The following is a 24,733-nucleotide window of genomic DNA, read 5'->3' on the forward strand; positions in this document are numbered from 1 at the left end:
TACATGGTTTCTTTAATCAGTTCTCCTATTTCCTCTTCCATACTACCTCCCCCAATCCATTATACTATCCTAGTGGTCTCCCCTTCATTTATCTGAAGTCCTTTTTTATTTTTAGTTTTTATATTTATTTATTTATTTGTTTATTTATTATTGGTGCATTGTAGTCATACATCTTAATGGGGTATAAGATAGTAGAGGCATACATGCACACATCACTCATTTAATCCTTTTCCAATATCCACCTCATTCCCTCCCCCCTCCTTACTTCTCATGTTTGGCTTAGTGATTGACTTTGATGTATTTGTGAATGTACATCATGTATATTAGTGAGGCCTTCCTAATATACTTGAGCTGTTTCCCTATCTTGGCTATTGTTAAGCTGTATTGAACGTGGAAATACGAATATTGCTTCAAGATTCTGATTTCACTTCCTTTAGATACCTAGAAATCACATTGCTGGCTCACACGGTAGTTGTATTTTTAATTTTTTTATGAACTTCTATTACTATTTTCTGTCCTAGTTACATATTTCACATATTTCACATGTATAAGAATCCTCTTTTCCCTAGACTCTTATCATCATTTGTTATTATTTATTTATTTATTATTTTTGGTATTTGATATTGAACTCAGGGTCCCACACATAACATTTCTTTACCACAAACATCTACCCCTGAAATACACTCCAGCTCTTTTTATTTTATTTGAGACAGGGTCTTGTTAAGCTGCCCGGTTTGGCCACAAATTTGTTTGTGATCCTCTTGCCTCAGCCTCTGAGCAGTTGGGGTTACAGGCATGTACCACCACATCTACACACCCAGATCTTTTATTGTGTGTGTGGTTGTTGTTAAACCTTTTCTCTTTTCTCCTACCTCATTCATTTAATTTGATATAAACATACCCCTTGAGGCTAAAGCAAATCTGACCTGCTTTCAATGTGAATGTAAAATATAAAAACTGTCCTTGGAGTTGTTTCTAAGCAGAGATCATCTCTAATCTTAATGCAACAGTAGTGTATATGATTCTGAGTGTCTTTCCATTTATCCATTTGCAAAAGTCCTTTAGAACTAGAAGCCTCGAGTCATCTCAAGGCAAATGCAGTTGCAAGCTCCAGCAGCAAGTATTCTTGGTGCAAATGGGAAAAGGTTAATGGACATTCTAAGCTGCCATGGTGGTACAGGATTGTAATCTTAATACTTAGCAGGTTGAGACAGGAATATTGCAAGTTTAAGACCAGCCTCAGCAACTTAGCAAGACCCTGTTTCAAAAATTTAAAAAAGCTGGGCGTGGTGGCACATGCTTGTAATCCCCATGCTTGGGAGGCAGTGAAAGGAGGATCACGCAGGTTCGAAGCCAGACTTGTTGGCTTGAGAGACCCTGTTTCCAAATTTTAAAAAAGTATAAAATAGGTCTTGGAGTGTAGCCTGGAGGTAGAAGGGTTTCCAGGAACCCCAGCACCACCAAAAATAAAAATAAAATAAAATAGGTTTAGGATAGTGTAGTTCCTGGATTCAGTCTTAAGTACCACACACACACACACACACACACACACACACACACACACCTAACAAGTTCAAGATAACACAAAGTAATATCTCATTTGCATTTTCCTGATAATTAGTGATGTTGTGTACATTTTCATAGACCTTTTGGCCAGTCATATGTATTTTTCCAGAGGTGTCTGTTCAACTTCTTTGCTCATTTCTTTAAATTGACTTGTCTCTTTTGTTGCTGAGTGCCTTATACATTTTGGTTATTAACCCTGAGTCAGGTAGTTGGCTTGCTCAAGCCTTGCTCTTGATTTGTTCAATGAACATGACCTAGACACTGATGACTGTGCCATCTCAAAGAGCTTAGCAGGTGTGTGCTCAGGAGCTGTGCAACTCTGTCCATGTGATGACTGCTTATATAGTCTTATTGCCTATAGATTTAAAAATTACCTAGCTGTAAACCTAAAGAAGGGCTTTGTTGAAACTATATATTTTAATTACTATTTTTTTCTATTAAAATATGCTAAGGTTCTTAGAAAGGCATTTGTTTTAAGGATGATTACTTATCATCAGAGGAATAAAAACCAATGAAATGCCTTTTTATGGTTTCTGAAAACAAATTTTAAGTTACTGTCAGGCCACACATGGAGAAGAAAAGGAGGTGTATCATTAGGTTGGAAGGTGTGCACACGAGTACAGAGAGAAGAATATGTCCCAACACCACTGCTTTCTTTGCCTGAGCAGAGATATATCTCATCCTGAAGGTGGCATTTAAACTTTTATCTAGTGTGGCAGCACAATATGTTAAAACTGTTCCCAGAAAACATTTCTAGAAATTCAGAGGTCCTGTAGAATGAAAATAAAGTTTTATTGAAATGTCTAGTTTAAATGAAGTGACCTTTAGTTATTTCACATTTCTCAATCATACACATTTCTCATCACAAGTAATATCTACTTTGTGTGTAGCGTGGTGCTAGATAGCAAGGCACAATGACGACTAAAACAGACATGGGTCCTAGCTTCATGTACTCTCAGCCTAGCCAGGAAGCAGATATCGATGAAATCATCTCAGAAACACCCCATAGTTGTCATTCTTGCCTTGGTTAGGAAAGACTTGCTTAGATCTTAGATCCCTAAAGCTAATATATTAATTGGACACCTGCTAGATAAGATGCCTGTGCTATTCAGATGTGACCACATTTCTTTTTTGTATTTGACAGGTATATTATTCCATCTCTACAGAAGTTGGATGCTGGGTTTTACCGCTGCGTGGTGCGGAACAGGATGGGAGCACTCTTGCAAAGAAAATCAGAAGTTCAAGTTGCATGTATGTGTACAGTCGTGGGCCCCTGATGTGGAAGAACAAGATAAGGCAGCTCTGGGGAGGGAGTCAGAACCATTTCTAGCCATCGTAGGGACTGGTAGATTAAAACTAGTGAGATGAGTGAATGGCCAGTGGAGCTAACCAGGCAAGGGGGTAGGGCAGATGCTGCTTTTTCCAGCTGAATAGAGTTGAGGAATGGGGGAGGTTGAAAAGAAGAGCAAGATGACTTTTGTTTTATGAATCAGCCACTCTTAGCTTGCAATATTTTGAGATCCAGCAGCCTTTTAAAAATAAAAGTTAAATCCAAATGCCATCAATTCATAATCAGTTCTTTCCAGTGATTTGTTTAGAAGTCCTTTTGCTGTACTACAAAAGTATCCACGTCCCAGATGTTATTAATTTTATAGCACTTTTTTCTCTATTCAGCAGATCCATTTTGAAGAATGAAACTTTTATAAGTTACAGAAGGAGTAATCAACATGCAGGGAGCTTGAATTTTAATGTCATCTTTAGGAGGAAAAGGGCAGTGAACTTGGCCTGTGAATTTAGTCTTTTTTCGAATCCAAAAGCTTTGAAGAGTACCTAAACTGAAAAGTCTTTTTTATTATATTTTGAATGTACTACCAAAATGTCTGTGTTTAAAAGTAAGAATGAAATGTTCTGAAATTTTAAATTACATTTTTATGTGTCGTATACTTCAGGGAACATTGTGGAGCTTCTATGTCTGGCAGTGCTATTAGCTGAGAATAAGATTCCCTCGTTTGTTATTTTGACCCCAGTTTAGGCCTGTAGCTTTTTGTTAATATATAAAATAAAATTTCACCGGGCGTGGTGGCGCACACTTGTAATCCCTGTGCTTGGGAGGCAGAGACAGGAGGATCATGCAGGTTCGAAGCCAGCCTTGCTGGCTTAAGAGACCCTGTTTCCAAATAAAATATAAAATAGGTCTGGGAGTGTAGCCCAGAGCCCAGAGGGAGAAGGGTTCCATCCCCAGTACCACCAAAAATAAATAAATAAATTAATTAATTGAATTAAATTAAATTTCAACCTGTTGTTTTACTCTTCTACCATAAGTACTAATGACTATATGAGGTATTGATACTATAAATGTTCAATTATTATTATTGTTGTCATACTAGGAATTGAACTCAGGGCCATACTACCTCTGAGCTACACCTCAGCCCTCTTTTATGTTCTATTTGAAACAGAGTCTTGCTAAGATGCTAAGATTCTCACCATGTTGCTGAGGCTGACCTTGAACCTATGATCCTTCTGTCTCGGCCTCTCAAGTATTGGGATTACAGGTGTGTACCACCATACCTGGCCCAATTATTTTTAAAAGTCACTAGTAAGGCATAGTTTTTTGAATCATGATGATGAAGTCACACAGCTAAATTCGTGTACAGAATAATTCAGAACTTTTATTCAATAGAATAATTGAAAACATAATAAATAGAGTGCAGATCAATACCCAAACCATATTTGAGTAAGTTAAGAGCCAGGGATTTATTATAATATATTAAATTCTATTTTAGACAATTGAATTTGGACTTCTTGCTTAATCATTTATATCCTTGTTTCTACCCTTCATCTCAAGCTCTTAGATGTTCTCTTCCTTTTCTCCTTCCCTTGCATAACAAATTTAGTTTTATTTTAAAGTAATCATGGGTATTTTCTTAATCTCTTTCATTAGTTTATTTCATATTTTCCCTCAAATATTACACACTGTCACGTGGAAAATAATTCTTTGAACAAAAAATCCAAAAAAGTCATAGATAGCAGAGCTGTTTTATGGAAATTTCCAACTTTATAGACATTTTGAAATAAAGGATTTTTTTTTGCTATTTCTCTGTGTATACACATTTTTCTATATCTAATTTTAATGTGGATTTTTTTCTCAAAAATTTATAGTCACCAATTAAAAATAACCAGCCATTTATAGCTACATATGAATGCTTGTGGGGTTTTTCCCCCCGTGACCTCATTTTTAAAATGTTCTTAACAAGTAGAACAAAGACTTGCTGCCCCAAATTAAGTCAACAGTGTAGTGATGGTTGAGAAACCTCCTCATACACTCTGCAGCGGTTAGAAAATATTGCTCCCCAAAGATCTTTTGGGAAGGAAGTCACCCCAGAAATGAAGAGGAGGAGAAACCAAGTGGAGCCAGGGCTGGTGCCGGGGCAACCAGCTTGAATGACCGGGTAGCTGGGAGATATCCAGACGCATTTACAGTTGCTGTGAAAGTTGTTTACCATGGCCTTAGGATGCTCTTCAGTTTGTGCCACTGTTAGACATCCATCGTGTTCTGCAGGAAGATGGAGGCTCTGCTGAGATGCACTTCCTGGCTGCCTTGGAGGTGCATGGCTGTGCCCCTGCTTCAGTCATAGCCTGATCTGTGTGTGTCCATGCTGCCGTCCATTCTTGCTTGTCTTGTGCAGTCAAACACCATTGATGACTTCTTAGGAAAACAGAGTTATTTCCATTGTTGACCTTTGCTCCCCTCCCCCAATAAGTGTCTTCTAACACTTAAAATATCTAATTTTTCTCTGCAGACATGGGAAATTTTATTGACACGGACCAGAGGAAAACTGTTTCTCAAGGACATGCAGCCGTTCTCAACTTAATGCCCATTACCAGCTGCCCCAGACCTCAAGTGACTTGGTTTAGAGAAGGCCACAAGATCATTCCAAGCAACAGAATGTAAGTTACTCAAAACATTGAAGTTTCAGACGCAATTATTCATACTTGCTGGCACCATTTGTGTGGTAGGTGAACCAATTAAGGTTACCAGTGATTGAAAACTCTGAACCTAGCTCAGATTTCTACCTCCATCCTTAATAAACAGCTGTTTTGAAATTGACTTGGTTACTTTTATTTTTACTTTTTGGTATGTTGTAAGTACACATCATAATGAGGTTCAGAGTGACAGAAACATACATACATATAACATTAGCTGTTTGTTTCCCTCCGAGTCCCTCCTTGAAACCCCTATAGATAATATTTTATAATATTTACAATAGATATAGTAGATAATTGAAACAGATTACTTCATGTATGAACAAAGGGTTATTTGAATGGTTGCTGTCATCAGTGCTCTCCTTTCCCCTCCTCACTGCCTTCCCCATATCTGCCTTCCCCTCCATTCCACTGGTGTCTCTCCTATTTACCTTTGTCTTCCTGTCTCTCTCTACATCCACATATGAGTGAAAACATATGATCCTTAACATCCTGAGACTTGACCAGTCTCACTTAGCATAAAATTCTCGTTTCATCTATTTACCTGCAAATGACTTGGGTTCTTGTGTGTGTACACACACACACACACACACACACACACACACACCTTAATTTTAATTTCATAATCCATTCACCTGCTCATGGACACTTAGGCTGGTTGCGTAGTTCAAGCTGCCATGAATTGTGCTGCTATAAACATGAGAATGCATGTATCCCTCTAGTAATCTGACTTTAAGCAGCTTAAACAAATGACCAAGTAATGTTACTCTTCAGTGCTGTACACACTGAACCTAAGGCACTCTTACCTACTCTTTGTGGTTTCTTCTTTCTATTGTGAGTGTACTTTTAAGATGTCATTGTCATCCCTGAATTGTGTCTAGCACTAAGTACTGATTTAATGAGGGCTGGTATTTACTTATACAGCTGTGAGTTTCCCCCCTCTTTTTATTGAGCCATGTTTGATACTACTTTCTCTGACGATAAAACAGTAATTACTGCTTATTTCTCTTTATCCTTTTATCCTACCATGACAGTTTTATTTCCCTTCGTCTAATTAGTGGCTCGCCCATCTATTGCAGAATAGTTGCTTTGTGATTAGTTAAGCATTATTTCAAGGTGTTCTTGCCTATCCCACATTCAAGATATTTATCTAATGCCAGACAGGCTTTCTTCATTTGGAGCTTTAAGTGATTAAAAAGAACATTTGGTATATATTTCATAACTAAGCATTTTGCAATCTAATTTAAAGACAATATTCCAAATATAAAGGATTCAAGGATGAAAATCTCCAAAAGAATCATGAACTGCTATAAGCTTAGGGTAAAAGTCAAATATTTCTTTTGCCAAGTACTTGTACACACAGATAAAAATTCATGCTGGGAAAGAGCTTTCATTGTGTTTAGTTTTTTAAAAAATGATATTTCTAAAACAATTTGCTGAAAATTTTGAAATGAAATTATGCAAGTAACTGTGGGGAATAAACCTTCTTTCTCCCCTACGTGAGCATCCATGGAATATCTCTCTAAGCCTGGTTTCATCATTTGTCCACCAAATTATCTGATCCATGCTTGTACCCAAACTATATTTTGTTTTGTTTTGTTTTGTTTTGGTACTGAGGATTAAACCTCGCTCCCAGCTACACACTAAGACCTTTTAATTTGAAATAAGGTCTTACTAAAGTTGAGAGTCTCCTAAATTGTTGAGGTGAGGATAAAGCCTGTGATCTTCCTGTCCCAGCTTGAATTTGTCCCAGCTTGACTATTCTTAAGCTTATTTAACCAATGTTGTTATTTTGGTTATTAAAAATAGAAAAAAACTTGAAATTCTAGCAAAAGTACCAGTTACCTAAGAAATAGGATAACTGCTATTTTTTATCTTATTAAAAGTTACTTAGATACCCACCTTTAGATGTCTCTTGAGTTTGGGTGAAACAAAAATGAAGGATCAATATCTCATTGCCTTAGGAAATTGTTAGGCTGAGCAAAAGGCAGCTAAGATACCATTTTATGTAATTGTCTTGGAAGGTTCTAGGGTTTAGCGCCATATCGCAGGTGAAAGGAGGATAGATTTGGGGGGAAAATTGGTACCAGGGGTGGGAAGGTAGATCTAGGCTTCTTTGCAAGTATTGGAGCTCTTAATATTAATGACAGCACAATCATGGTGAAATGATAATTTAAACTTGGTAGCAAGCAAGTATGTATTAATTCATTTGTTAACTTGTGATCTAGCTATGTTCGTGAGACCACACTTATTCAAGTATAAAAGGGTAAATGATTAAATTTTCAAACTTATACTAAAACTGATTTCTAATGAGCTAATAAAGTAAAGATACTATTAGGGCTTTAACTTAATGTCCCATCAAACAAATGATCTGCTTACAACTGTGAAGATCTCGATAAATCTCCAATCTCAGTAAGATAATATGATATACCTTTTTTTAAGAGATGAGATGAGGCTGATTACGCGTATTTACACTTCTGCAAGGCCCTTTAGTTTCATATTTTCCACTTCATCATCACCCCACATTTATTAAGTACCTTCTGGGCAAGATATCATAAATCAGTATGTGCATGATTTTCTCCACAGGTTTATACATCATGCAAAGATCTATTGCTTTCCACTTCTAGGAAAGTTCCTCTTTTGGCCAAAGGTGAAAGGGCATTTCGGCACTGCTCCTGCACAGAGTGTTGGCAGGCAAATTCACCACTAGAGGTGAATTCTAAATCTGTAACATTTGGACCCAAAGTGCTTTACATAAACTGGGGAACACCCCATCCCCCGTAAGTTCACTAACACACCAGGAGAGAGGGAGCTTTGTTGTGGCAGAGGAACTTCCTGTTTGTTAGAGTAGCTCATGACCTTTGAAGGTGAGCTTTAGGATTACAAATAAGTAATTTTTTTTTCATTTTTCAAGAGAAAGAGTAAGCTAATTTTTTTGCACCTTGAAAACTTAAATAGCCTCAACAATATTAGCAGCTATTATTTATTGAGTGCCTACTTGAAACATATCTAACCCTCACAATTGGATCCTGGCAAGTATAATAAGTTCTACTTCCAGCTATCAGAACTGAAGATGAGAGATGACTTAACCCAAAGGTCCATAGCTGAAATATGGCAGATCTAGGAATCTAACTCTCAATCTCATACTTTCTTCTGTATCAGGCTAAATCTTTGCACTTTATTTGTTGAACTTCCTTCATGCTTTTGATAACTTTCCTTTATATCACATTAGTCTTTTTACTCCTTTATTTAAAAAACCAGCTTTCAATTTGAATAATGTTGGTTAACATGGGTTTGCATAGAGGCAGTCAGTTATTGATATATTTTGAAAGTGGAATAAATAAAATTTCCTTCTGGGTTGGATGTGGAAAATGAGAGGGAGTGAGGAAGGAGGAAGGAAGGGATGGAAAGAGAAAGAGAGAGACAGACAGGCCATGGATATCTGACTTGGTCAATTGATAGGGTGGAGTTACCATTTCCTGAAATGAAGAGCCATTTCTGGAAGAAGCAAGTTTGGCTACCAATGTGTGATAGTTGGTGTCAGTGTCTATGATTTATTTTGGACATGTTAAGTTTGAGGTGCATATTACATAGCCAAGAGGAGCCCACGATTACATATTTATATGCACCAGACCCATGTCGCCAAAGAGATTGAGATTAAATTTGGCGTGTTAGTGGTATTTAAAGCTCTTTAGAAAACTATGAAATACATGAGTCTATAGCCCAAGCCTAAGGAGTTCCACTGCATCTGTTCATGCTCAAGTTTGCAAGTCACAGCGTTTACTTTGGCTCTTTCTCACATAATGCAATTTTGTTGGGGTATATATAGTATGATAGAACTGAACAAATGGGAGAGGACTCAGTCATATCCAGCAACTTTCCCATGGTCTACAGAACAAATCAACAGTTTAATGATCTCCCAACACAGTCCTAATTCCTAGAACCTGTGAACATGTTAGGTTGCACAGCAGAAAGTAATTAAGGTAATTAAGGTTGAAGATGCTATAAAGAACTAATACAGGTGAGACAATGGAACAAAGGCAGTCTTCTAAGTAGTGCAATCCAGTTAGTATCCCCATCTTATAAGTGCTGCGTGCCTGAATACTGACACCTCTTTCTCTTAGCATCTTGCCCCCAGGCTCTAACTATGAGGGCCATGTTCCACTGTGTGACCTATACATTCTAGAGCATGCAAGTTACATTCTCCAAGCTGCATCTGTTCCACTCTAGGAGGAGAAAGGCTAAGCATGCCTTCTATTATACATGTAGAAGAGGTAATTAACTCAATTCATTGTGACCCACTTTTAGAAGTAGTCTTTAGAATGCTTTTGGCTCTTCAAGCACCATCATCCTGTTTTGTGGCTTCTGTCAAAACTCTAAAACTTTATTTAACATCTTAGTTATTCTCTCTTGAATTAACTGATCACATCTGTAGGACCTCTCTACCCAAATGGATTTCTAATCACCCTCACTTCCTGGTACCGACCACCTAAAATTTTATTTGTTTTTGTAACTGTTTGGCCTGGTGGCATGCAGAGCAGATGTGCCGTACTGGAATGGGCAAGGGGATGACAGGATTTGAAAGAAAGCCAGGTAAAATCTGTAAACTTTCTCAAAAGAACAAGAAAAAAGGTAAAATTAGAAAACTTCAAGAAAAAAAAAGCTGGCGAAGCAGAAAAATATTTTGGAAGAGCAAATGATATTTTGAAAGAATTGAGAAAAATTATATTCAGAATTTTGAATAAGTAATTATGGGTTTTACTTATCTGAGATGAAAAAATGCATGTTTATTTCTCCATCTTACTGAATATGAACAGTTAATTTTCTATCTTTGCATATCAAAGATGAATATGGCTTTGTCTTATAATATAGTCTAATTTGAAAATAAAATTTTTCTGTGTTGTTTTGGTTTAGATATATTTTCTTTTGTTCCCTTTTATTTCTCAAACTATGAAATGTGCATCTTGATGCCATACAATGTTTCTCTTACCTCCAGGAGGTAATTTATGTCGGTAGTTATCAGATTAGGACGTGAAAACCTGGTCTGTGCAATGACATTCTTTTGCTTAATTGCAGGGTTTTGTGCTCAAATTGCATCCTGTAGCCTACCTGACAGGAATCTGTAAGCACATGTGTTTTTGCATGTGGTTTTCTTTGAAATGTGAAGTTTACAGATTAAATATGTCAAACCGCAGTCAGTTTTGAAATAGACGGCTTGCCAGTAATGATCTGGACTGTGAAGTGTGGGCAGTAAACAGCATCCCAGGTGACCAAGAAACATTCTGACTCATAACTGTCCACACTTAAACACTCAAACATCCATTAACGTATTACCATTTCATTTCAATGGCTCCAAGAAAGATTTGTTTAAATTAGCACTTGTAGTGGAAGTCAGAACTTAATGCTCGAATGAAGTATATCTGGCTGTAATATATTTTTATAGTTAACTGAACTTTCAAAATCATGTACCTTTAAAAATTTTTATATTTTATAGGCATTTTCAGAATGCTTATAGAATAGATCTATATGTGCAAATTAAGCCACATTGAGTTCAAGTAAAAAAGGCTAGGGTTCCTGACCTGCTTCCACTACAACTCCAGTTGCTTTTTTTCTGGTTGCCTTCATGTTGTCATGTCAAAAATGAAGGAGGTGAGCTGGATGTGGTGGTACGTGCCTGTAATTCCAGTACTTGGGAGACTAAGACAGGAGTATCATAGATTTGCAGCCAGTCTTGGCAATATATCAAGACCATGTTTTTTGGTTTTTTTTTTTTTTTTTTTTTTTTTTTTTTTTTTTTTTTTTTTTGGTGGTACTGGGGTTCCTGGAAGCCCTTCTACCTCCGGGCTATACTCCCAGACCTACTTTTACATTTTTATTTGGAAACAGGGTCTCCTAAGCCGCGCGCGGCTGGCTTCGAACCTGCGCGATCCTCCTGTCTCTGCCTCCCAAGCGCGGGGATTACAAGCGTGCGCCACCACGCCCGGCAAGACCATGTTTTAAAATAAAAAATTAAATAGGCTAAGGGTGTAGCCCAGAGGTTGAATGCCCCTGAATTCAATCCCTAGTTCCACAAAAGAAGGAGGAGGAGAAGAAGAAAGGAGGATAAGGAGGAGGAGAGAGAAGGAAGAAGAAGATTAAGAGGAGGAGGAGGGAGGAGGTAGAGGAAAGAAAGAAGAGGGTATATTGAAAGCTTTTGACACTCTTGCACATATTTTCAGGTAGCATGGAGCAATGCTGTTGTATAAGACAGGAACCCATGGCTGCTTCTTCCTCTCCCTGTCTCCCCTCCTTCCTTTATTTGCTCCGTGGGTAGCTGCTGAGCACTTATTTAGGTGCTGTTCTGGTTGCTAAGCACAAAAAGCAGAGGGAGACATCAAACGTACTGCCAGCATTGAGGAAGCAGGGTACTGACAGGTGCTTCAGGTGGGGATGAGTGTGAGAAGATACCACATGGTCACTACAGCGTGCCAAGCTCAGGGTCCATTGTTCTTTAAACTGAGTGTTAAAGATGGCTTCTTTATGGAGGTGGCATTGTAAAAACCATTTTATTGAAGTTATAATTCACATATAATAAAATACACAGACTTCAGGCACACAGAGTGGTGAATTTCAGAAAATGTATACAGAAATACCACCCCAGTGAAGAGAGTTCCCTCATGCCCCAACATCCAGCCCTGCTCTCCCAATAATCTAATTTCTCTTTCTATAGTTTAGCGGTCCTTACCCATTCTAAAATTCCATAGAAATGGAGGCTTTTAAATGTGAAATCTTTTGTGGCTGGCTTTATTTCTTCAACATAATATCTGTGATATTCTCAATTTGATATTTAACAGTAATAATAACTACCAGTATTTGAGTGCTGGGCATTGTTGTAGTGTTTTATATAATTATGATTCCTTTAGTCCTCCAGCAGTGCAGTGAGTTAGTACTTTTATTATTCTTACCCTACTGATGGGAGAGGCCTCTGGCCAGGCAGAGTCAGTGCGGATGGATCTCTGAGCACTCACTGACCCATCTGTGCTCTGCTGGCTTCATACAGTGATGTCCAAGGTGAGAAGCAGCCCGCCATGCACAGACCCAGAGGATGAATATTCTAGGCTGAGGGTTAAATGCAGGCAAACATAGGAAAGAGCTTGCTTCAAAATAAAAGAATAAAAAAACAGGACTGGGGGTGTAGGTCGGAGGTAGAATGCACGTGGGTTCCATTCCCAGTACTACTAAATAAATAAATAAATAAATAAGAGTAGAACTCTGAGCTAGTCCTGGTGGTGCACACCTGTAATCCCAGTAATTGAGAGGCTGAGACAGGAGGATCTCAAGTTCAAGGACTACCTCAGAAAATTAGTGAGACCCTCTTGTTTCAAAGTAAAATATAAAATGGGACTGAGGATATGGTTCAGAGTAGAATGCCTCTGGTTTCAATCCCCACTACCAAAAAAACCTAGAACTCTGTACTCATTAAGCACTAACTCCTCATTCTATCCCTGCATCCCCTGGAAACCTCCATTTTAATTCTCTATGAATATAGAGAATAGACTACTGTATAGATTTTATATATGTGGACTTATGCAGTATTTTTCTTTTACCCCCATTTTTAATTAAACAATATGTTGAGATAATAGTAGATTCATATGTAATTACAAGAAATAATATTGGTGATCCTGTGTACTCTTTAGCAGTTTCCACAAATGATAGTCTTGTAAACGGGGCTCCGTATCTTGACCAGAATACTGACATTAACAGTCAAGATGGAAAAGATTGTATCCTTACAGGGATCCCCTATGTTCTTTGATTGCCACAACTACTTTTTTTCCTGCATCATTCATCTCTAAACCCTGGCAAATACTAATATTTTTGCTTCTGTAATTTTGTCATTTTAAGAATTTATGTAAATGAAGTCATGCAGTATCTAATTTTTTGGAATTGGCTTTTTAATTTAGTGTAATTATCTGACTCGTCTAGGTTATTGTAGATATGGCTAGTTTGTTTTTATTGTTGTGTAATATTCCTTGGTATGGATGTACTACAGTTCGTGTAATCATTGCCCTTTTGAAAGACATCTGGGTTGTGTCCACTGTGGGGTCATAGTCAACAAACGGCCATAAATATTATTGTATGTGTTTTGTGTGAATACAAGACTTCATTTCTCTGGGATAAGTTTCTCTGTATGTTTAAGATTTTTTGTTTTTGTTTTTTCAAAAATAGCTGTACCCTTTTATATTCCCACCAGCAAATGTATGAATGACTGAGTTTCTCTCCTTCCTCCCCAGCATTTGGTGTGGTCCATATTTTTTTTTACTTTAGTTATCCTGATAGATATGATATCTTATTGGGTTTTTTTAAATTCATTTCTCTTAATAGTTAGTGATGTTGAACATCTTTCTCTGTGCTGATTTAGGAAATATCAAACTTCTTGTGGTGAAAAATGCATTTATTAAAAAAGTTAATTGAATGAATGAAACAGCAGACAATGTACAGCTAAAATGAAGACTGTTATTCCGGTAGATCTGAGGAAAAAACTCAGAATAGAGCATAGAGATAAAATATGAAAATATGGATGAAAGATCAAGATATAGATAATAGAATAATCAATAGACATGGAAGGAGACTCCAGAAGGAATGGAGAGATTGGGGGAGAGATAATGTTGAAAGACATTATTGCTACAATATTTCTTAAAATGGTGAGTCTTTAAAGTCAAGAAGGAGAATACTCTTCAAGTAGGAAACATTAAAAAATAAATTTTAACTTTTTACATATCATAACTGCAGAACTCCAACAACAAAGAAGACCTTACAAGCAGCCAATATTTCAAAGAACAGTAATTACATGATAGCTTACAGCAATAATGGAGAAGATAGTGGAATAATATCTCAGAAAGCCAAGGTATTATTATATACTGTCATCATATAATTCCATATCTTGCTAAACTAACATTCAAAAGTGAGGGGAAAATGAAAACATTTTCTGACTAGAATGATAATTTACATTTTTGAAACTGTTACTAAAGGGTTTATTTTATTTTTTTGTGGTACTGGGGGTGGAACCCAGGGGCTTTTCTACCTCCGGGCTATACTCCCAGACCTATTTTATATTTTATTTGCTAACAGGGTCTCACTAAGTGGCTGAGAGCCTCACCAAGTAGCCAAGGCTGGCTTTGAACCTGTGTGATCCTCCTGTCTCAGCCTCCCAAGCGCTGGGATTACAAGCGTGCGCCACCATGCCGGGCTTCTAAAGGGTGTAAGAGTAAGTTTGAGGAAGGATATTGAATCTAGAGGGCAATAGGCTATTAGCAATGTTGGTCTTCATTTTATTAAGTTCTCTAGTTAGGGAATGTTTAGTAATGTTTAAGATGGCAAGTTGAGATGACTCTGTGGGGCTCTTGTGAATGGCTGCAGAGAATGGTGTAGTGTCCATGATGGGTACACAAACACAGTAGTGTTATTTTCTTCCTTATGATGAGGAATATTAGAGAATACTTGTATGCCAATGGGAGTTACCTGATAAAGAGGAGGAGGTAAAGATTCAAGAGAATGTGAGAGGAGTAAGGCCATGGCAAAGGGCCAGAGACTAGTGCCCGCAGACAAGGACAGGGGGCACAGCTTCATGGCTGTGTGTGGCGGCTCTTCAAGACCCTTGGTAAAGTCAGGGTCTTCTTCCACTCTGACAGGATCGTACGGTGCATGTTTGGTGGATGTTCTTAGAGTAAATCGGGGGATTTCTTCTGGACTTTTACTCTCAGACTACTGGAATGAGCTTAGAGTGAGGTATGGGCATGAAGAAAGGTGAGGGTGTAAATATTCCTCTAGAGTCTCAAAAGCAAATCAGAACATAGGGAGCAGGAGTGCACAGGTGCAGTGCTGGGCAGTGAGCTTTCCAGTAGAGTTGAGAGGCTCTGATGCAGATATGGAGAAGTCAGCTCTTCAGCTGTCAAATAAGGTTGAGGTGTAGCCTGTCCCATGCATGTGAGGAGCAAGTATATGGGTCTGTTTGCCAGGGAGTGATGAGTCTCAGTTGTCTGGGTTGTGTAAGGGGTGAAATAACAGAGAGTCCAATGCGATACAATCAGAACATGGCAAGGGACTGTGGATGGAAGAATAATTACAGTAGGCAAAGGAGGGGAAGTGAGTGTATTAGGCACCTCCATCTTTTCTTCCCTGGCTGTTCATTCAATCCCAGACAGCAGGCTTCCTCTCCTCCTTGAGAACAGCAGATGATGCATTTCAGATTATGCAAAATAAAACTTTTGTGGGGTGAGCTTTGACCCTTAGGGAATCAGAATGGTTGAGTGCAGGTGTATCGGCAGGTACAATAATCATACCACCCCACCTCACGCGCCCCTCTGAGGTCTCCTGCAGGTTGTGCCCTCCTTGTCTTTGCTGTCTCCTTCCTTTCTTGTTCCTGCTGTCCTGGGGTCTCCTCTGTAAAGGGTCAGCACGCAAGCTGTTGCACAGGCTCTGTTTTCCAGGAAAACTGGGCCAAGCCATGGGATATTTGAAATCTAGACTCCAGAATAGAACTTAGAGGAGCTGCCACATTTAGGGTTTGGCCGTGAGAGTGGAGGAAAAGGCCAGTGGCAGTGACGGGGTTACAACACTCACCTAAGGTCGCCACTGGATTGAGGACAGGTGAGGTCAGAGGAAGGCGGAAAGCCAGGAGCCTCCATATGTGGGACAGAGGAGAGCTAAGTAGACCCTCAGGAGGGGAGGGAAGCATGAGAAAAAATGCAAAGACCATCCAATTGCAAGGCTATCAAGGCAGCTAGGGCTTGGAAGGAGGAAGAGGAAAAATGGTCAGACACTGCCTACCCATGGGTTTGGTGGGGGATTGCTGTGGGTAGACTAGACACTAGGAAGTCTACCCAGAAACTGGGTAGTCTTTGTTAAGAGGTCTCCAGGAACAGTCGTCCTTTGGACATTTGATCTCAGCACCTGGCAGCTCAGAATCTCACCTAGGAAATATTTATCTTAGTATATCTGGACTTCATTTATGGAGCAGGGAGAATGATCTCTTTCTGCTAAAGCAGTTGTAAGATATAACAGAGGACAATGGACAAGAAAGTAATTTGTCAAGGAGTGTTCTATAACATGAAGACTGTGCTTTATCCTCCCCCCTAAAAAAAAAAGTTATATCCAATGCTCATCCATGAAGAGGGTTACAGATGTTTCTTTCTGTATGGTGGGAAGTCTTCTGTGACTCACAGCTGCCTGAGTAGGAGAGAAGAACCCTCAGGGAAAGAATATGCTGGAGCCGAAGGCACAGTGCCCCCGCCTAGCCACCACGGCTCCCATGTAAAGCCCCGGTGCTTCTCCAAGTGCTGATGTTGAAAGCCCAGAAATTATTTTTGTTGTTATTCTTGTCACCACGTCCAGGAGGATGGGGCACAGTGAGAGTCCCATTATTTGAGCTAATATTATCCTGGGGCAAATTAATGTCCATCAAAATGGGTAAGGAAAAGATTGAAAGCATTCCATTGCTTTAATGACTAGTCTCCAGCCTGCTGACTCAGGCTCCATATTCCTGTACTTGGCACCAGAACCTCACTGTGCATGGCGAGAGGCAACCAAGATTGCTGCGAGTGTTTTGTATTTCAGATTGTCAGGCCGTGTAATGAAGGGTTATCTTATAAACAATATTAGATCAGGTTATGGGCTCTAGCAGTAGGTGGACATTTAAGTTTGAAGTCTGCACCATCACCTGATGTGGTCATTGGGCATCTGCAGGTAGCTGCTGCTGTGGTCCTGTTGCAGGCGTGGCACAGATAGGGGCCCTTCCTGTGCAAACTGATCAGTCGGGGGGCGGGTGTGCTTTTAGAGTTACTTGGTTCCATTTGAGTTGGCAATGTAGCGTTTAACTTTAATGGCAAGAGTTTAATATTCTATGTACCAATATTTCATTGGGAAAAAAGCACCACTTCATTTTCCATGAGCAGATCTAGTGACAATAATGCATTTCTTTACAAATATTAGCCTATTATACATCTTAAGTCAGTTGCACATAATTGCATTTCACCAACTCTACATAATACTTTAATTAAAACTAGGATAATTAAAATACAGTTTTAATGAGCAATAAATTCTGAAGTTGCCAAACCTGGAATGTATTGGTTGAATCATACCTTTCTCTTTTTGAGCTCTTAAATTTGTGTCTGCATTATGTTTTGAAATGGCAGCAGTCATAAGCTAAAGGCATTTTTAAGTGCATATAATAGTGTGTACTATGAATTAATATTTCTTTATGGCTGTCTTATCTGTTTATACCTTTTGCATACTGTGGGTTATTTGTGCAAACTATAATCCGTTCAAAGAAGGAAAAGGTTTTCTTTGTCTTTGAAGGCCTAGAAACTTAGTATTGATCAGCCATACTAAACAGTGAATATTTATTGACTGAATGGATTGGATAGTTCTTGAGTAAATAAATAATAACATATGACTGGTTTGGGGGAGATATTATGCAGATATTTTATGATATAAATGTACACTGGAGACACAGAAGACCAGGGTTTCCATCTCAGCTCTGATACTTAGTGGCTATGTGACCTTGGGAAAGTCAGTTAACTATCCTCAACAAAGCTGAGACAATGGGATATCTCAAGTGAAGATAATAGTATCAACCCTGCCAACCTCTTGGAATTATGACTGGGAACACTTTTTGATGAGTAGAATTGTAGGTAGGAAAACACGCTGTAACTTGTAAAGTAAACGTAATGTGGTGGCATTATTATTATTATCATGCCCACCTATGCTCATTATACTCTCTAATTATATACATGAACATGCATTAGTATTCAGAGCCAACTATTCCTCATCTCATTTGGAACTTTATTTTTTAGGTAGTTTTTGCATAATGACTTTTCAGCCTTTGCTTAGTGGCACCTTAAAATGCAGACCATAAGGAATTATGTCCCCTCCACCTTTCCCTTCTCTTCTATCCCAGTAACTGTGTCCTTGGGAAATTTCAAGCCAATCTAATATTGGCTGGATAATTAGGGGAGGCATCACAACTGTGCATCTCATATGTAGCTCATTACACAATCAAATATAAGTGACTTTTATCAAATTCTCATTTGGATTATAAGTGTTGGTGCTCCCCTCTCCCAGATACAGGCCATTTCTTCATTCATTCATTCATTCATTCATTCAATAAGTGCCTAATAATGCTCATGTCATACATGATAGTTAACTCTTATAGCACCAAATTCCACATAAGGCAAATGTGCTTCGACCCTGGCTAAGGGAAAATTGCTAGAATAAGGAGTTGGGAAGACTTTGTAAAGATATGGAGTTGGACCCAGACCTATGCATGGCCTGCAAAAGGCCTGTTACCTTTACATCCATGAGCAGCCAGGGTCACTGGGATTCAGTCTCTACTTGTACTCTGAGGACTGTGTATCATGGTGGTGTGGTCTCATCTGGTTTTATCCCAGGGTCTTTGGGTAGAAATCTTGGGCACCAAAGTTGCAGTCTCCCACACAAAGGAGGAATAGACAGGGTCCTCTCATTCCTGGAAAAAGATATTTAGGGAGGAAGAGCTATACTCAGAGTTCAAGGAGAGACAGCTTGTGTGACTCCCACCAGAGCATTGGAGCTCTTTCAGGGGTCATGGAGAAAGGCTGAAGGTATGGGGAGGGTGAAGATTGTTGAGCTGATGAGAGGTTGGCCACCCAGAGTCGCTGGCTGCAGAAGCTGCTGCCGTTGGTGACCGTGCACAGGGTGGGTGCCCTCTGGGGGAAGAGGCCTTGGACATGCAGAGGCACACCGCTGCCTGAAAGTGAAAGGGATCTGAGTGGGGAACAGGCTGGGGTGGGAGCAAACCTGACTAGAGCAGGAAGCGTGGCCTTGAGAGCCAGTGGCCCTCCTCCATTATCTCTTATTCTGGGCCACCTAACTCAGGGTTTGGACTCGGTCCTTTTTCACATGGAAGTGGAGTCACACCAGTCTTTTGAAAGCCTGTTTGTTGGAGGGGCTGCACTGAGGAGTAGAGGCTGCACTGGCTGTCCTTCAGAAGTTGGCAGTCCTGGATGTAGAACTGAGTGATGTGGAGGCTCCATTCTTATCTCTGCAGGACCGCTCTCAGTCTTTATGGCATGCCAGCAAAGAAAGCAGAGGAAGTCTTATCACACCAATCTTGTGAATGACTGCATAAAGAAAGAAAGTGATCAAGTGATTTAAAGTCAAAGGATATGTTAGGGGTGGAGATGAGGATGGACCTTAGTCTTGGAGTGGTATCTTTCTGATCATTCTTATGAATACTTTGGATAGAGTCAATCTCAGCTTGCCCATGAAGGTGGTGGTATGGCAAAAGGCTCACTGTGCTTGGCCTCTGTTGCTGCGCTACCATATGTAGCCAGGCCTCACAGGGCAGGCTGCTGGGTTCTGGGAGGCTCTCTTTCTCCCTCTGTGGTGTTCAGGGTATAATAAGCTGACCTGGCCACCTCACAAGACTTTTATGTTTGTGTGTGATTATCAGAAACCATTCCTGATATGAGAGCCATTTGTGAATTACTACGTGTCCTGTCTACATAATGTAGAATCATTTCTGATGAGGACTCATCTTTGCTGTAATCAGAAAGCCCAGTTAGATGTGCTAGCTGGAGTATTTGCTTCCACAGGGTAGACCCTAGTATGCAGTCATGATTCAGTCAGCCCTCCTCTCATCTCTGTGCTCGTTTCTGCAGATAAGAAGATAATGAAATGGCCTGGCTCTGGAGGGCTCAGGGTCTAGAGAGCAGCTGCAGCCATCTCACAGCTGTTTATCTCATGTATTCTTTGGTCTTCTAAAATAACAGCTTCATTCAGACATATCTACTCACCATAATGCTCACCTTGTAAAGCATCCAGTTCGGTGGCTTTAGTATATTCACGGGGTTATGCACCTATCGCTACTATCAGAATGTGTCCTCTGTCCTGAAAGAAAACTCTATACCCATTTGTAGTCACAACCATGCTTCCTTTTTCTCTGCCTATGGCAACCACTAATCTTCTTTCTGTCTCTATGGATTTGTCTGTGCTGGACATGTAATTCAAAAGAATCATACACTCTGTGGCCTTCTGACACTGCATGTGGCCACAGCCCAGCTGTCTTTTCTTTCTTTGCTTTTGGCCTTTTCTGGTTTTGCCATATATTTCACAGAGTTATTTAGTGGGTACCTTTCCTGGCCCAAGTTCTATGGGATAAAGAAAAGACATTACTTCATTCAACAAGCATTGGTCGGATGCCTCCTCTCTGGTATGGCATGGTGTCACACTGGTTCCTGCTCATGTGAGATTCACAGTCTGATAAGGGTAAGCTGACAAAATGAGCAAAACACAAACATGTAGACCAAACACACAAACACAATCAAATGATGAGAGAAGCATTGTCCAAGTTGTGATATTTATACCAAAGTCCAAAGGAAAAGAGTCCAGTGACATGAAGAGATGGTTTAGACACTCTGGGCTCACGTTTGCAGGGGAGCTAAGGTGAGAAGGAGCTGGGTGAGTTCTGAGGCCTGGAAAGAGGGCAGTGTGGCTTCAGGGCTGTGAAGAGAGTGGCCCAAGTGAGGTCGGCTTTGTCTTTAGTAACAGATTTGTGTTTTATTTTGCATGTTTACAGGTCTGGAGCTTACAGGAAAGCTAGAAACACAAGAGTGGAAATTTTCAGTATGCAGGGGGTACTTTAAAGTGTGTGCATGATGAGCTCTTGCAGGGACGAGAAGAGAAGCAAGCTCTGAGGGGCCACACCTTTATGGAAGGGCAGAGAGATAAGATGCCCAGGAGAATGCAGAAGCTGGGAGGAGGCAGCAGGAGAGCCTGGTACCCAGGAATCACCAAGAGAAGTGCTATTCACCCAATTCCAGCCCTGAGTATTTTGAGTCATCAGGACATGGATTCCAGTACAAAATGAATAAATAAGAGATGGGCAAAGCATAGACAGAGAATGGGGAATGTGCAGGAGAAAAGGAATAAGTAGAGCGGAGGAGACAGGGGAAGCCTGTCTGTCTTTTTATAGCACCCATCACCTTTGGGTAAAATCTGCACATAACAGATTCAGCTCCACAGCCTGGTTGGGAACAGGTCCAGTAGCGCTTTCCATCGTAGCTATAAATTGGAAAGCCCCCTGGGAAAAATGTGCTATGGACAGATTAGAAAGTTTAGAATCAGACAACCATAGCAGCACTAGTTCATGCTTCACCCAGGATGATTTTTCTTCATGTTTTAGTGCTTGGTCTTTATCATAGCTGACGGAATCGCACTGTTTTACCTTGGAAGGTTATAAATGAGGCGGCATCCTTAGAACTTATTTATCTTTGAGAGTATGAATCTTTCCTTCTTCACTACAGACTTGCCCATTCATTATTAGATGAGGTAACTTATTATATCTGAGAGATAAATTATGTCCTTTGGAGATATGTACAATGTGTAGACTTTGTTTTTATAGTCAGGATCTATAGCTTAATGTAGGAAGCAATTTTGAGAATTGCCTAGGCTGAGTAAATTTTGGTATTTAGAAAATCACCTATGTGAAACCTGTCTGTGTTCATGGTATTTTTAAGATCTATCTTTTATTCTGAAAAATAATTGAGAAACCGTTATTGGCAGTTTATGATTGAGATTACTATTTACTCCTACTTGGTAGAACTTTTTATTCCAGCTAAAAGCTTATATCATACCAAGTTCTTTGAACAACTAATTCATCTCAATAATTTTATTAGCTTTTTCATATTTAAAATGGATATATGCAGAGAAATCATAGTCAGGTTTGAAGCTGCTGTGTATGGATTAATGTTACCAAGTTAAACTTTCGTTAAATTTAAGAATTTTATCTGTGGAAATGAATGTGAAACAGTACTTGTGTTAATTAAAACTGGAGAGAAGGGAGACATTGGCAACCTGCCGTTGGCTTATCTCTGATCCTTGGTTGCAAGGGGAATGTCTAGTTATTTGGTGCCTGGCCTTCATCTAGTATACTCTATATGAATTTAAATAAATTGTAAGTGCCCTGGGTACGATTTAGTCATTTCTTTGATCTTATGATGAAATAAGAAATGGTAGCAGTCACAGAATTTCTGAAAAGCATCTACTGATTAGTTGTTTTTTTTTTAAAAAAAACTTTCTAACTGTTGCACAGATGCTCTTAATTTGTTGTTTTCTAATATCTTATGTTCTTCTTAACATCTCTAGGAATAGATAGTAGGTAAATTGGAAAGAGGCAACACAAAATCGTGTCTAAGAACATGAGGTTGGAAATAAGACTGCCTAAGTTTGAGTCCTGGCTCTCAACACATACCAGCCATGTGGCCTTGGGCACACTCCTCACCCTCTATATTTTGTTTTTTTTCCTTGTGAAACTAGTAGGATAATGTCCTGCCTTGGGATTATTGTAGGATTGATGGTGAGAACACACAACGGGCGGGGTTTAGACTCATACTTGGGTCATACGGAGACGAACCTAACTGTTATTACTCCTGTTATTATACAGCTACCCCCTTATTTATGGTTTTACTTTCTGTGACTTCAGTTTCCCATAGTCAACTGCATAATAAAAGGCTACACAGAAAATTCCAGAAATAAACAACTGATGAGTTTTTTTTTTTTTTATTACATCTCATTCTGGGAAGCATGGTGAAATTCACGCTGTTACACTCAGGACAGGGTTCATCCCTTTGTCCTTTGTATCCAGTGCATATACTACCTACTACTCATTCAGTAGCCATCTTGAATACCAAGGCGACTGTTGCTATATCACATGCTTGTCTTCCAGGAATCCCTGGTTCACCTACCCATGGCCCAGAGCATAGAGTAGTGATATAAAGGAGGCACAGGGCTTCGCACATGGAGGACAGCCCATCTCTGGTACTAAGAGATGCATTGCCAAGCGCCTAGGGAGAAGCATAGAAATGCAGTGTTTGGTACTGCCTGAGGTTTCAGGTGAGCAGAGGGAATCTTGGGATACATCCCCTACGTAGGAACTGGAGAAGGGACGCTGAATACCTGTGTATTTCAAATACTAGAAGAGGCATTGGTATTGTTCTCTTGGTGTTAATTCAAGGAAATCTTGCTTAGCAAAATCTCACTTTGTATATCTGATCATTTTCATACCATCTGGAGGCATAAAAATTCTTCTTTATGTAGATAGGAGTCCAGGTTCATCTTAGCAGCAGGTACAATGGAACTGATGAACGGTGGTGAGCTCTGCTGTGAGGTGAGGTGTACCTTATCCAGATCTTAGAGGTACCTTCTGAACATGTAATGTATTGCAAATGACATCATCTTTGGTGAAAACTTGGAACACCAGGATGTCTCTCAGTATGGAGCTTAGAGCATAGGGCATATCTCCTAGCTCCCTTTCCTTGAACTACCCTGAAAGTAACAAACCCTTTACTGTGGACAGCCCTCCTAGATTCTGTTTGTCCATTTCAGGGCCCTGTTTTAGCAGACAGAGATGATACTGAGGAGCACCATCCCAGTCTTGTGGCCCTGAGAATGAACGGTGCTGGTAGGGGCTGCTTAAGAGAAGGTCCCCACTCTCATGCTGTGAAGCCCAAGAAGGAAGGACACAACCGCAAAGAAGATGTTCAGCTTCCTGTGTCCTTCAGATGTGTCCCACAGGTGTATCATTACTGCTGTAAAATTGTTTCATATACATGCAAATATACATGTCTGTAGAGCTGTGTGTGTGTATCAGATAGTGAGTATACATATTTAATCTCATTTCAGACTTGGAGTATGATGTTTTCATACTTTAAAATCTATTTGACCCCTATCCAAGATTTGCGATGATAATAAAATATCCCACACTAGAGCAGCGAGCATCCATGTTTTCACCTTCAACTGGGGGAATTTTTGTGGAGTATAAGAAACTAACGCTTATTTCATGGGCACGTTTTCCCTCTGTTTAATTTTTTAATGAAATAAAAATGGCATAGAGGATTTATGCTTTTGACCTATCTCTTGATTTGGAGCTTGTTCTCATGCTTTTGTTGGTTTACTCTCTGTGAAGCTTTTCTCTTAGAATTTTTTGCTGGAATTGAGGAATTTGGGGACTACTACAATAGATAAGCTGGAAAAAGAGAGGTATGCTCAGACCATGTGGATAGAGAATGTTTGTGTGTGTGTGTGTGTGTGACATGTAGGGTAACCAACTCCTTTCTCTTTGCCCCAGACTACTCCTGTTTTAGCACTAAATACCCCTCATTTGGGGGGA

General features: G+C 39.6%; 1 protein-coding gene across 1 annotated transcript in view; it reads left to right on the plus strand.

Moving 5' to 3' along the window:
* SDK1 (sidekick cell adhesion molecule 1) overlaps nucleotides 1-24,733 on the plus strand; it is a gene marked incomplete at both ends in the record, with an annotated part of 886,211 nt that overhangs the window by 348,730 nt on the left and 512,748 nt on the right. The window contains 2 exons of the mRNA XM_080702238.1: nucleotides 2,711-2,817; nucleotides 5,367-5,514. Of these exons, the coding sequence (XP_080558364.1) occupies nucleotides 2,711-2,817; nucleotides 5,367-5,514 (255 nt within the window). The remainder of the gene's footprint in view (nucleotides 1-2,710; nucleotides 2,818-5,366; nucleotides 5,515-24,733) is intronic.

Source organism: Muscardinus avellanarius, assembly GCF_963383645.1.
Source record: "Muscardinus avellanarius genome assembly, chromosome: 10".
Classification (NCBI taxonomy): domain Eukaryota; kingdom Metazoa; phylum Chordata; class Mammalia; order Rodentia; family Gliridae; genus Muscardinus; species Muscardinus avellanarius.